At 43.0% G+C, this 13,544-nt stretch overlaps 2 protein-coding genes and 1 long non-coding RNA gene across 3 annotated transcripts; 2 read left to right on the forward strand and 1 right to left on the reverse strand.

The window, feature by feature from the left end:
* Positions 1 to 239: 239 nt before the first annotated feature.
* tmem41aa (transmembrane protein 41aa) lies at positions 240 to 4,758 on the reverse strand. The gene is made up of 5 exons (XM_086124136.1): positions 3,842 to 4,758; positions 2,248 to 2,398; positions 2,027 to 2,188; positions 1,652 to 1,790; positions 240 to 1,337 (listed from the first exon to the last, which is right to left on the reverse strand). Exons 1-5 carry the CDS (start codon positions 4,024 to 4,026, stop codon positions 1,114 to 1,116), a joined length of 861 nt encoding a protein of 286 aa, XP_085980262.1. The 5' UTR covers positions 4,027 to 4,758; the 3' UTR covers positions 240 to 1,113.
* On the forward strand, positions 1,237 to 1,757 carry LOC147198061 (uncharacterized). The gene is made up of 3 exons (XR_015102308.1): positions 1,237 to 1,373; positions 1,492 to 1,543; positions 1,628 to 1,757. It is a non-coding gene; the product is annotated as an uncharacterized LOC147198061 (long non-coding RNA).
* On the forward strand, positions 4,746 to 13,084 carry ehhadh (enoyl-CoA, hydratase/3-hydroxyacyl CoA dehydrogenase). The gene is made up of 7 exons (XM_086124132.1): positions 4,746 to 4,960; positions 5,164 to 5,267; positions 5,884 to 6,053; positions 6,592 to 6,703; positions 7,084 to 7,188; positions 10,196 to 10,537; positions 11,368 to 13,084. Exons 1-7 carry the CDS (start codon positions 4,887 to 4,889, stop codon positions 12,600 to 12,602), a joined length of 2,142 nt encoding a protein of 713 aa, XP_085980258.1. The 5' UTR covers positions 4,746 to 4,886; the 3' UTR covers positions 12,603 to 13,084.
* The last annotated feature ends 460 nt before the right edge of the window (positions 13,085 to 13,544 follow it).

Below are 13,544 nucleotides of genomic sequence, written 5' to 3' on the forward strand. Positions count from 1 at the left end.
TGGGTCAGTGTTACAATAAAGTGACTTTGGTGTCCTTATCAGAGTCCACTCGTCATCATGAAAACGTAGCAGAATGATGAAACTCTGAGCTCTCATTAGAAGTGGCCAATCACTTGCACACATACCAGTACAGTGAGTCTCTTAAAATGTGTTTCCTTCATGCTTCAACCACTTTTCAATGGATCTACCTTAAATTTTAGAGAATAACACCTTTTTTTTCCCAAAATAAAAAATCTAAATCAAGATGAAAAAGATTTACTTTTATTCCAATATTATATTTAAGGTCTAATGTGACATGTTTACAGAGGTGGGCGTTCCATCAGTCCAGACAGGTCTGTAAATCTTTCACTGATGAGAATAAATCCCAATGATGTCTTAATATTGTCGGAAAGTACAGTCCTCCTTTCATCGAAGAAAAAGCTGTTTTATTATGAAGGGGAAAAAAATGACTTTCTACTCATAAAATGAAATTTCCTGTTGTTGTGAAATGACATGAAAGCAGTGTCTACATCTCTGAACATGTCAATCAAAACTGAGTATTATTGCATTTGTAAAGGCAGAATGTCTCCTGTATAGCTCTCATGCTGTAAGTTGTGCGGGTGTACCCAATATTGTGGCCTATTAGTCTTGATCCCCCTTCCCTGGCAATCTCTTGCAGCTTTCATCATGAACTGACGGAGTGAGGCTTGCATGAATAATTGATTGGCTTTCTGCTGCCTGGGGGAAGTATACATTCACTAAAAAATGAACAATAACATCCATCTATATATACAGTATATATTTCTTTTGAAGTAGAGCGCTCGTCTTTATTCAGGTCGCGGGGTGATCTTGAGTTTATCCCACCTGACTTTGGCAAGTTGTGTGTTAGACTCTAGATTGTTCATTACAACTTTAAATTCGTATTCAAAATTTACAAATGCTATTTTGTACTTAGTTCTAAAAAAGGTGCTTCCCTTTCAAGCCAGTGTTCTCAAAAGCAGGAGAGTTTCAATACCGCTGTGAGGTAGATGTTTGTAACAGCCGAAAGTTGTCCCTCCCTGTATATTTCCTTGTATAGACCAAGTTGACTGACTGTCGGGCCCAGTAGTCCAAATGAACAACCCATGCAGTGTTTCAGTGGACATTCTTGTTGTCGGGGAGTCCGTTGGGCTCGTGCGAGGCGGTCCCCCTGAGGCGCCGCTGACCGTAACGGCGGATGAGGGCACCGGGCAGCAGCGCCGCGCACGCTGTGGCCAGAAGCTGGGCGAGGCGCTGCCAGGAGAACAAGTGGTCCAGGGATGAGACTTCTGCCAACATGACGCCCGTCTGCACACAGATGAAGTTGTAGGGCAGCAGACCTAAAAGACAAAACGAGACGCTACGCTAAAACAAAGGTATTTCTTTTCAATATATACATGGCAAGAGTCTGTTGAATTTCTCCTTCAGGTATTGTCTTGGTCATTATTACAATAAATAACGCAATCATTTATTTTTACAAATTTAAATGAATAGCGGCAGCACGGTTGGGCGATTGGTTAGCACACCCACCTCACAGTACAATCAAGTAAGTAGAGATGTGAAAGTACCGTAGTTAGCTGACATGTAAACTATCATAAGCACTTCACGCTTTTACATGATGTGATCACAGTCATCTATCAGCTGCTGTGCTTACCGATGAAGACGGAGCAGAAGAAGAAAGTGACGGGGATGTTGACGACAGGGGCGCACATGTTGAGGAACCAGTTGGGAGTCATGGGGAAGAACCTCAAGAAGAGAAGGAAGAAGAACAGGCAGTCCTTGTTGTCCTCCACCTGGCAAGGAAAGACGCAGTAATGTCAGACACAAACAGCCAAGTCAAGAAAACATGCTGGACAGTGGTGCCTTGAGATACAAGTTTTATTCATTCTCTGACAGCAATTGTAAGTGAAAACATTCAAATTTTAAATCCTCTTCACCCATAGAAATGAATTTCAGAATGAAATGAAATGAAAATTAAATATCAGTTTTTTAAATGTGTGTGTGCGTGTGTGTGTGTGTGTGTGTTTACCTTACTCTGGAGCATGGCCACCTTATCTGGGAAGAGTCTGACAATGTAGGATTTCCCAAAGGCCTGGGACAGGAGGTAGCAGGCGGTGGACCCCACCGTGGTGAGCACACAGGCAAGCAGCAAACCCCAGTACAGGCCAAATATGGCTCCCGCTAAGATGTTCTACGCAAAGCAAAAAGGCTTAGAATTGTTCTCCAGGGTCAGGTAAACCATTTTCTTACCAGGAAGGAGGATCCGGGGATGGCGAAGGACTGCTTGTAGAGGTAAGCGCTGCAGAAGAGCAGCAGTACGTAGGCCGTGTGCTCCGTCTTGTAGAATTGAAGAAGCTCGGACAGCTCTCGCAGATCCTCCAAGTCAGATGGAAATTTCAACCTGTGCAAAAACCAAAAACCCACTGGTGGGAAAAGTGTGTACTTGTGTAGGACAGGCCAGAGAAAAATGCACATTTCACTAAAGTGTTGTTTTGCTTTGCATTGGGACAACAATCATCTGTCAGGCAAGGCAGCTTTATTTATATGGCGCATTTCATACACAAGGTAACTCAATGTACTTGACATAGTTACAAAACACTAAAAGGCAAAATAGAAAATGGGCAAAAGGTTTTCCGTCCACTTAAAAAACAAGCGACTAAGACAAAAAGCAAAGTAGGGAAATAAAAGGTCGTTTTCTAAAATTACTAAAAGAGTGTACAGCGCAAAAACAGAGCAGTAATTTTTTGAAAAAAATGATAATTGTTATATAATTATATATGAAAGAAATTCTATTAAAAGACCTTAATCATCGGCATGAAAAAAAGCATCGTTTTAAAACTGGATTTTAAAATATTTCACGGAAAGACTTGGGACAGCTCAGACAAATGACCTGTACAAACAAACAAATTTTATGAGATAATCAGTTATTCATTAGCAGATATAAAATAAAAAAGACTTCTGGAAAAAAACAAAGCCATTCCACAGACTTCTCGATAATTCCTTTCATACCCATATGTTTATTATTTACTTTATGTGATGTTCTGTTAAATGCTTTATAAATCGCTTTGTTACAGCTGCAGCTGTTGCGAAAGCGTTATATAAATCAGGATGTATTGTATTGTACTGTATTAAAACTAGATTTCGATGGGAGTCTTAAGAAAATTACTGGAATAGAGTTGTAATATTACAACAGTAAGAATTAATATAAGGCGGCCCGGTAGTCCAGTGGTTAGCACGTCGACTTCACAGTGCAGAGGTACCGGTTTCAATTCCAGCTCCGGCCTCCCTGTGTGGAGTTTACATGTTCTCCCCGGGCCTGCGTGGGTTTTCTCCGGGTACTCCGGTTTCCTCCCACATTCCAAAAACATGCGTGGCAGGCTGATTGAACGCTCTAAATTGTCCCTAGGTGTGAATGTGAGCGTGGATGGTTGTTCGTCTCTGTGTGCCCTGCGATTGGCTGGCAACCGATTCAGGGTGTCCCCCGCCTACTGCCCGAAGACGGCTGGGATAGGCTCCAGCACCCCCCGCGACCCTAGTGAGGATCAGGCGGTTCGGAAAATGGATGGATGGATGGATGGATGAATTAATATTAGGAGAAAAAGTCTTGGTATTACAACATGCTGCCACAATAAAGATAGAAACACAGTTGGAGAATTGTGACATGAGGGGGAATATAAGATGTATTATCATACAGACTGTTTATAATAGAAGTGTTCATTTCATAACCCTGCTGGCTTCAGCTCTATCTAATAACGAAAACGCACAAGTTCAGCAACACAAAATGAGTTAGCTTTAGCACCACTCACATGAGCATAACCTTCCAAATCAATAGAAATACTCCAACCTGCTTCTTGTGTCCTCGGTTCTCTCAGCGGACACTTTGGACCCTTCTGCTCCGGCGGCGGCATGTTGGATCTCGGCTGAGGTCTGAGTGGGTCTCGGCGGACCGGGGGGCAAGTACAGAGACAGGGAATATAGGTATACAGTTGCAGCGACGACCACGGACACAAGTCCGATGAGTGACCGCATAGTCGCCACTCACGTTCTTATATTTGTTTTGGTTTATTTGTTTTTGGACAGACAAAGCAGCTGGGTCACGTGACAGGCGCAGAAACTGACAGCAGTACGTACTTTGTGACGTCATTGCCCAACAACGCTCGTTTGTTTACGGTTGTCATTCGACCCTAAAGTTTAAATATATATAACATTTGAAATTACAACGTCTGGTGATTTAAGTGGGCGTTCAATAAAGCTGCATTATTACGGCAACAAAAAAAATCAGTTGAAACTATAGCTGGGTCACGTGACACGCCCACACGAACCATTCTTTTAAGGGTGTCACTTTCCCTCCAACAATGTTCACCTGCGGTCGCTGTATTCTAGGGAGAAATTATAACATTCTTAATAATAATTTCTGAGTGGAAACTTAGTGAATCAATTGATTGAGGAGAATATATCATACTGAAACAAGAAACAGCGGAAACAGACGAGGGACGCCCAAATCGTGACGTCACTCGATGATACAATACAATACTGTACATCCTGATTTATATGTAATAATTCAGTCATTTTTTTTAACCAGGGTGGAATATTTGGGTGTAAAATACACATTAACTTATATGGTGGTAACGTATTTATAAAGAGTTAATAAATAAATAAGTAAATACAATACAGTACCTACTCGTTTTTAGTTAGGCCAGTTAGGGGGCGCAAATGCTCTTGATCGCCCCGAGTTGTGCTCCATTTAAGTGAACGATGAAAACAGTTGAGGACGCTGTTATGGCAGCGGGGTGAAGTCAGTGTGCTAAAGTTGAAGTAGTTCTGTTAGCAAAACATTGACGTTACAAAGTTCACTGCACGCAACAAAGAGCTATTACTTGTGTGGGAAAATGGCTCAATATTCTCGTGTTTCGGGAAACGTTGGCTTGATTACGCTTCAAAATCCTCCTGTTAATGCATTAAGGTAAGTTGTGCAGAATTCTGATGAGTTTTTTTCTCTTCTTTTGAATCTGCACAATCTGATGAGGCCCCATATGCGTTAATTCCATATCAGGAGATTGCATTCAACGGGTCCACTCACACCTGAAATCTATGGGTTAACTAATACTCTCTCGCTGAGATAATTTGAAAATCAAATTACAATGAAGTGTGTCCTGTATTTTACAGCGCAGCAGTACGTCAGGGCATCGTGGACACTGTGAAGAGAGCACTCGATGATCCCGAGGTGAAGTCTGTTGTGATATGTGGCCAGAATGGAGTGTTTTGTGGGGGTAAGTACAGCGTAGAACACTACTGTTTGCTGTAAATCACATGAAAGGGGACATTTTGTGTAAAATGACTAGTATACAAATGGTTGTTTTGGGTGGGCGTACCTGCCCACCTATCAAGTTACAAATTACACAACCCAGTAAATATTTATCAAATTCATAAAATAAATCTGCGCTCTGCATTTTTGTCCCACTGGGATATAACAGTAGTGCTAAAGTACAGTGTATAATTATGGCCCCACACTGTTTCTCCGCCTATGGCATAATCAGCTTGGCTGAGGAGAGCTCCACGGCCAGGGGGTGGATGGTCTTGAACTCAGGTCCTCACTGTGGCAGGCCACTTGGCGACGCCTCAGCTGCCCCTGCTAATTTTAATGAGAGAAGATTTTTGATCATTAGTGTATTTGGACTAAAGCATGTCACAAAAATGCTCTAAAGACATCTAGGAACTGTTTTACTGTTCAAATTGCGGGGGAGGGGCCATTAAAACATGAGTTAAGAGTCATTGCCTCACATTAAACTACTTATACCATTTGACAAGCTTACATTGCAGAATATCCATACAATCTTTTCACAGACAATATTGCATACACAAAACACGATATGTCTTTATTAACAGGAGCAGACATCAGAGAGTTTGGAACCCACATGACTGGGCCTCCACTGGTGCCAATGATCCATGCCATAGGGGTGGCGGATAAGACAGTGGTGGCAGCCATAGAAGGGGTCGCTCTGGGCGGAGGCCTGGAGTTGGCGCTTGGCTGTCACTATCGAATAGCTCACACCAAGGTAAGTTCAATATTCAGATCATTTTTCAGGTCTCACAAAGTACTTCACTTGGTTAAAGTATAGAATCTCAAACATTACACAGTTAAGAATTTTTTTTTCATTGAAATGGCTGTCTTAAAACAGATTAATGGAACACCCTAAATTGTTCTTTGATGTGACTTTGAGTGTGAATTGTTGTCCGTCTTTGTGTGCCCTGTGAATGCCTGGCAACCAGTTCACCTACTGCCTACTGCCTGATGACAGCTGGGATAGGCACCAGCATGCCCGAGATGTCTATTTGAGAGAAGGCAATTATTTGAACAAATACAAAGGTGGCACTATACAATTTAAACCGCATCAAGGGAAATCTAACTTTTTATTTTGTCCTAAGGCAGGAGTGCATCTATTAGAGGTTGCACAAAGCAATTGAGAACATACGGCACCATAACACACAATCCAGGTTTACAATATATTGAAAAGATGGAGTAAAACTCTGATTGGTATTAGAGAAGACGGCACACATTCACTTTTGCTTATCCATACATCCATTTAATTTCAGGCTAAAGTGGGGCTTCCAGAGGTGACTCTGGGTCTGCTACCTGCTGCAGGTGGAACCCAACGTTTGCCAAGGCTCACCGGACTACCGGCAGCTATAGCTCTCATCACCACTGGTCACAACAACCACACCTTCCCTTGCTATTTTACACTTTGCAATGGACTCACTGTTTTTGGGGGGAGGGGGTAATGTGAAAAATGCTTTCACAGCCACATCTTTGCATACAGTTTCAGTGTGCAAATACATGATATTTGGCACAGGATTATTAATATGCGAAATGGCTTTTGATTTGTACTTGTGACACTACTCAAACGCATAATTGATGTAAATGTAGTGCACTGAAATGGCCAGCAGAGGGCAGCCTTTATCATCATGATTCATCATAGGAATTAAGAAAAAAATAATATCTGGAACACTACTTCTTTTTCTCAGCCAGTTATTATGATTTTTTTTTTCAAGCACATATATTCACTGGCTGTCATGTTTGTCTCACAGGGCGTCAGATCACCGCCGCCGAAGCGCTAAAACTCTCAATAGTGGACCAGGTTACAGATCACAGCGCCGTGGATACAGCTGTCAAGTTTGCCAAGAGTGTTGCAGGTCAGACAAAAAGCAAAGCACATACAGCTTGCCATCCACTCACATGATTTCGCATCGCTGGTGGGGAAGGACATTTTCTCCAAAAGAAATTGCATTTGTGCAGAATTTTTTCATCTACAATTGTCAGGGAAGTGAAAGGGATGAGAATACTCAGCTGCAGCCATGAATGTTTCATGGCCGCGTGAGACGTGCTCTGATGTCTGCGCAGCCTTTGCTCTATTATTCAGAAGGGGCAAAAGGGACAAACATTCTCAGAGTATTCATAGGCAGTCTTCATCTGTTTGTTTTAATTAGATAAATAATGGCATTCATTTTTTTAATCAGAATCATGAATGGGTAAGTGTTTGCTCTGTTCTCCAGATGCAAAACAATTGAGGGATTTACATTGTGTTGGGATATTAGGAATTACTTTTGGTGCACCTTCACATTCAACGACAACACCATATTTACTCATCATGCATTGCCTAATTAAAAAAAAAAAAAAGCCTGACCTCAAACAGGTGTTGTTAAGTAAACGCACTGGTGGCAAGATAGTAGTGAGTCATTCATTGCGGTATATATATAAATATGTATTATTTTACAGGCTGTTTGTTACAATACTGCATACTTTGACCAGTCACAACATACCACCTTCAATAAATGAGCTCCAATGCACGAGCTGTTTCAAGGCTTCTGCCTTTACAAAGACAATTACGGTATGCTCAGTTTGGACTGACGCTGTCTGAGAAAAATGTTCACACCAAAGGCTGCTCCTAATAATTTTTTTAACTCTCTTGAAAGTACTTGAGGTAACCGAAAACAAATATGACGCATCTCTTACGATGCAGCGCTGTTGTAAAAACTCCAACCACAATAAGAAACATAACAGGCAGGTTAAATGAATACCCCACCCATGATATCGAAAACCAGAGCACAATCTTTGCAAAGGTAGATTTTATTTGTTAGTTTGTTTGTTTCATTGTGTGTTCCGGTATGTTGCGCAAATGGTCAAATGTGGCTGCTTATATTACTTGAATTAAAAATCAGTCAATATTTATTTGAAAATTAAATTTGACGAAATATTATAACAAAGCTGCATTTATATAAGTAAATGCCTCCTCTCAGGCACATACATGGCCTTGTACTTGCAGCTGAGTAAACAGCAGCCCCCCTGCCACCATTCAAGCAAGTATGAGTTAACAAGTAATTATTGAATCGCAAAATAAGTCTGACTTAAATGTTATGTTTTTAAAAAGAACTCTGACAAAAATAGTCCTGTAATTTCAACTAACATCTAGAAAATGACTCATCTGCAAAACGTTTTATGCCATGTTTTGACAAGATAGAAACATAGGTACAAGATGGACAGTCAAGATAGGCTAGCCCAATTAATGCTAAGCTAGCTCACTTTGGAATGTTATCGTTGGTAGTAAATATTATTTATTTAAAGCTTTTGATGATTAAGAGCGGACTTAGACTGGTTTGCCTTCAGCATTTCCCACTTTGCGGCATTCTGCCAGCCAACATGACTTCAGGCAGGGTTGTTGGATAAAAATGAGGACGCGAGTGAGTCAGGCAGAAACGTACAGCGAAGCACAACATGGATGAGAGTTAGTCAAACTGAAATCTTTGTTTATTCAAACGGATGGTCCCATCTTGTTTTAATTGGCGGGGTTACGAACGGTTGACACGGAATCAACATCATAAAGCCAATGTCGACTGAGTGAGCACGTGAGCCAACCAGTGCAGAGCATCCATGTGTCACAAGTACAAGAGTGTGCAGTTGAATGGTTGCACGTGTCCCTGACACAGCCCACACATGCGTATACTGACGGGATTAAGTATTTTCACGCAGCGGTTGTGACATCTGCCCGTCACATCTGTTGAGACCACCCTCTCACTGCACAACAAATCCATGGAAATAGTGCAGCCATTTACAGATTAATGGCTGAATGAAGTAAAGTTCCCTTGTGGTCATCTTCCACTGCCACAGCACCTAAATGTCGATTTTAACTGTTGGGCAGGATATAACATTAAAGCCTGAAATTACTGTCCACCCTTTCATTCATTCTTGATTCACTGTTCGTGATGTGATCTGCTGATTGGAGCAAATTGGAGACAGTGGATTGGTGAGCGACAGTTTAATCTTTGCCACGGTGACCCATTTTCTGGAGCTCAGGGTAATTCAGCGACGTTGTGAAGGATTCTAGCCGCTGTCCTGTGTAATCATGTCAGGAGAAACAGGAATGAGGAATTGAGTAGATTTTTTTCTTCCATTTCCTCCCCCAAATTGAAATCAGCGCAGACACCAGACCTCTTTGATATTGAATCCTCCCGTAGCATCTCACCAAGAAATTTACTTCCAAATTAGAAGTGCGAGTACACACAGTGAGTCCACCATTGAAGAAGGCAGACAATGGGAAATGTGAGGTCAGTCTGACAGTAAAAAACAAAAACAATAAAAACCTGCAAATGTTAATTTCACTATGAAGTAAAAAAAAAAAACAAGTAAATCTGACTCAACACTGAGAAGAGTGTTGTTAACCATACAGAATTTTAAAGATCGAAAATAAATCACCAAGTAGGTCATTGAGGCTTCAAATTTGTGACAGCCTTTGCCCCAAGACTTTCCATCTCCTCAATTTATCCTTGAAACCATCAATAGCTAAATGCACTTTAACGCACATTTTTTCTCCTTTTTTAATCATGTGTTGTCCTGTGTGCACTGTTATTTTGTGCTTTTTAATCTGAATCGACATTAGTACATTTTATACATCATTTAAGCTGCTGTGCTGCCCTTTAAAAAAATCGCCACTAGGGGATAAGTAAAGTGAATTGAAAAATTAAAGAATATATCACTGTGAATGTAATAACTTTTTAAATATAAACCTGCATTTGGTCCACCTTATATATGGTAATGATAGTATGCCTAAAATAATAATCTAATGGTGGACGTTTGGGGAATTTTGCACGGTAATGCAATTGTTTGTCGGAAAAAGGCCTTTGAATCAGCTCTTTTCACCTTCAGAATGGTCTCTGGACGGCCGCCGTGTCAGCGAGCGCCCGTGCCCTTGTCCTCCCGATGTGGATGCCCTCTTTGAGGCAGCGATGCAGAAGGTCCGCCAGAGCGCCCGTGGAGCCATCGCGCCGGTGGCTTGTGTCCAAGCACTGCGGGCGGCTGCCACCATGCCCTACGCCCTGGGGATGCAGCGGGAAAAGGAGCTGATGGCCACGCTGTTCACCTCTGGCCAGGCTCGAGCTCTGCAGTACACTTTCTTTGCTCAGAGAGCAGTGGCCAGGTGGAGCCTGCCCAGTGGAGCACGCTGGGACGGCAGCAAGCCCAGGCCGATCCGTAAAACGGCGGTCATCGGTAAGACTTGAGCACTTGAATATTGACATGAAATAACCATGTTAATTGCAGATGAACTACGACTATTAACTCTGACTTTTTAGATTCATTTTGTATGTTTCCATTCCATGAATAAATCATATTGAAGGAGTCCTTTTAAAGATCTTAGGAGCAGCTGCCTTGTTGAAACAAAAAAAAGAAAGCGGCACAGCTTGAGGCTTGAATCTTCTGAAGGTTTTTATTCGTAAAATGGCCCCTCACCAAACTGTTTTTCATGCCCCCGCAAAACACAAATTCAAAAAATGATTGGAGCAAATTGGAGACAGTTCTTAGCCTTTCTCCACTGGTTAGTTAGCTCGCACGCTGGAAGTGATGCAAACTCATTCATTGTAATCCATTCATAACCATGAAATGTCATAGCTTGATCATCTTGTGAACCAAGGCTAAAAGGACAAAAGATAAATACATGCTAACATGAACTTTCTCCGCTTACTTTGACTTAGCTCTGGTTATTGCAGTCTAGCATATTGCTGATACCAAGCCTTTTCAGTCCAACTGGTGTAAGTCAAAGCGTCCTCCCAACAGGGAGTGCTGCTTGTTGAGCATTCTGGCTGTGTGAGTCTTTGCAGCTTGTGCATTAAATTTGCAGGCTTGGAAGCAACCGCACAGTCTTCTTCAAGGCAAAAAAAAAAAAAAAAAAAAGCATTGTGGTGTTGTAAATATCACACATAAGGAGGTCTGGATGTGATGCACTAGATTATAATATGAAGCTAGTTAAAAAAGACACATCCAACTTTGTACAATAGAAGTCACTTTAATCATCTTGTATTTTACATTTTGGGTCTGCTTAGGTCTTGGGACAATGGGGAGAGGCATAACAGTTTCCCTTGCCCAGGCGGGGTTGTCTGTGATTGCTGTGGAGGACCAGGAGAAGCCGTTGAAGGAGGCACAGCAGGCCATATCAGGCATGCTACAGCGAGGGGCCAAGAGACGAGGGGGGGCCCCTCCACTTGATCTGATCACCTATAGTGCAAACCTCCAAGCAGTAGCGGATGTTGACCTGGTCATCGAGGCTGTGTTTGAAGACGTGGCCCTGAAGAAGCAACTCTTCCAGCATCTGTCTGCCATTTGTAAACCGGAAGTGTTCTTGTGCACCAACACGTCCGCATTAGACATCGACCTCCTGGCCTCGCAGAGCCGCCACCCAGAGCTGGTGGTCGGGATGCATTTCTTTGCTCCAGCACATGTCATGAAGCTGCTGGAGGTGGTGCATGGCTCGCGTTCCTCTCCCGAAGCTGTGGCCACCGCCATGAATCTGGGCAAACAAATGGGCAAAGTGGGCGTGGCCGTGGGTAACTGCCACGGATTTGTGGGGAACCGCATGCTGAAGCCATACCTGGAGCAAGGCTTGTTCTTGTTAGAAGAGGGAGCCACACCCGAGATGGTAGACGGAGCGCTGGAGGAGTTTGGTTTTGCCATGGGGCTCTTCAGAATGTCTGACCTCTCCGGGATTGATGTAGGCTGGAGGGTTAGGAAGGGAGAAGGTCTGGTGCAGCCTGGCACCTCAGTTCGAGTCCGACAAGGCCGCAGGTACAGCCCCCTCGGGGATCTCCTCTATGAGCAAGGGCGGTTTGGACAGAAAACAGGCCGAGGATGGTATCGTTATGACAACCGTCATGAAGCCAAGCCTGACCCATGGCTGAACAGCTTTCTGGAGGAATATCGAGCCCGACATGGCCTGGCTGCACGCCGCATAGAATGCCAGGAGGTCCTGGAGCGCTGTCTGTACACCCTCATCAACGAGGGCTTCCGCATCCTTGAGGAAGGAATAGCAGCTGGACCCGAAGACATCGACGTCATCTATGTGCTCGGCTACGGCTGGCCCAAGCACCGCGGCGGTCCAATGTACTACGCCAGTATGGTGGGCCTGATCAAGGTCCTGGAGAGGCTGGAGCACTACCTGCGGGCCCACCCAGATGTGCCTTCCCTTCAGCCCTGCAGCCTTCTACGCAGGTTGGTGGCCAGCGGCAGCCCGCCAATCCACAAGTGGAGAAAAATCATCAAGAAAACTCAGAGCCACCTATAAATCTGCAATCTTTTTTTAATCACCTCCTAAAAATACAAACTGCATAATGACAATACATGCAGACTCCAAAGGATGAAAATACTTAGTTTGATTTTCCAAATGATCTCGGAAGTTCCATCTCAATGGTGTCACAAGAATGACTCAATGTGATGTGCCACGAACAAAGCTTTGGTCAAAGCACTGTGCCTACACTATTAATGAACAACTTCAGTGAATCTCAAATGACTTTGCCAAAGAAAATCAATACGCTTGAACTTTTCTGCCTTTAGACTCCTGCATGGAACAAAAGCATTCTCCTCTGTAAACAGCACACCTTTTGGTTGTTTTCCCAACCCGTAAATTTTTTGGGGGGTTATTGGAAAACTGTTTAGCTGCTTTTTCCACAGAATTCCCCATCGCGCATAGAGAAAACTGCATCGGAAAAGTCACCTTGACTGATGCCACGTCTGCTCCATTTTATTAAATGTCTACCGTTCAACTAGTCCAGTTTGCCTTCATCCACTATGAATAAATCTAAATGTTCCACTGATAAAAAACAAAATAGCCTGGAACATGGCTACAGTTCAAGATTGGTTGCCCCACAAGTCAAATTTTATTTCTACATCCCATTTATTACTTGAGGTACATTTTTCTTGAACCCCCCCTATCGTCAGGATTTAGAGCCTTTGCGTGTATTATATCATTGTAAATGGTGTTCCTTTGACTTTTATCTCATTGGGGATGGAGGCGGGCATCTAAATCCGACGATTACACTGCAAAGATTACAATGTGACTTGTGCAGTTGGCGCACCCTAAGCTCTATCTGACTGGCGCAGCGGTAGCTGCCGATTGTGCGCCGCGTAGGGGATGAAAGAGAGCAACACAAAGAGGCCAAGTTCAGGCACAGCTCATGTGAGTCTTGACTTGATTAAAAATGTCAAACTCACATTGAGTGAAGAAAAA

This window comes from Hippocampus guttulatus, chromosome 11 (genome assembly GCF_054856545.1).
Source record: "Hippocampus guttulatus isolate MCC_2025c chromosome 11, RoL_Hgut_1.0, whole genome shotgun sequence".
Lineage (NCBI taxonomy): Eukaryota > Metazoa > Chordata > Actinopteri > Syngnathiformes > Syngnathidae > Hippocampus > Hippocampus guttulatus.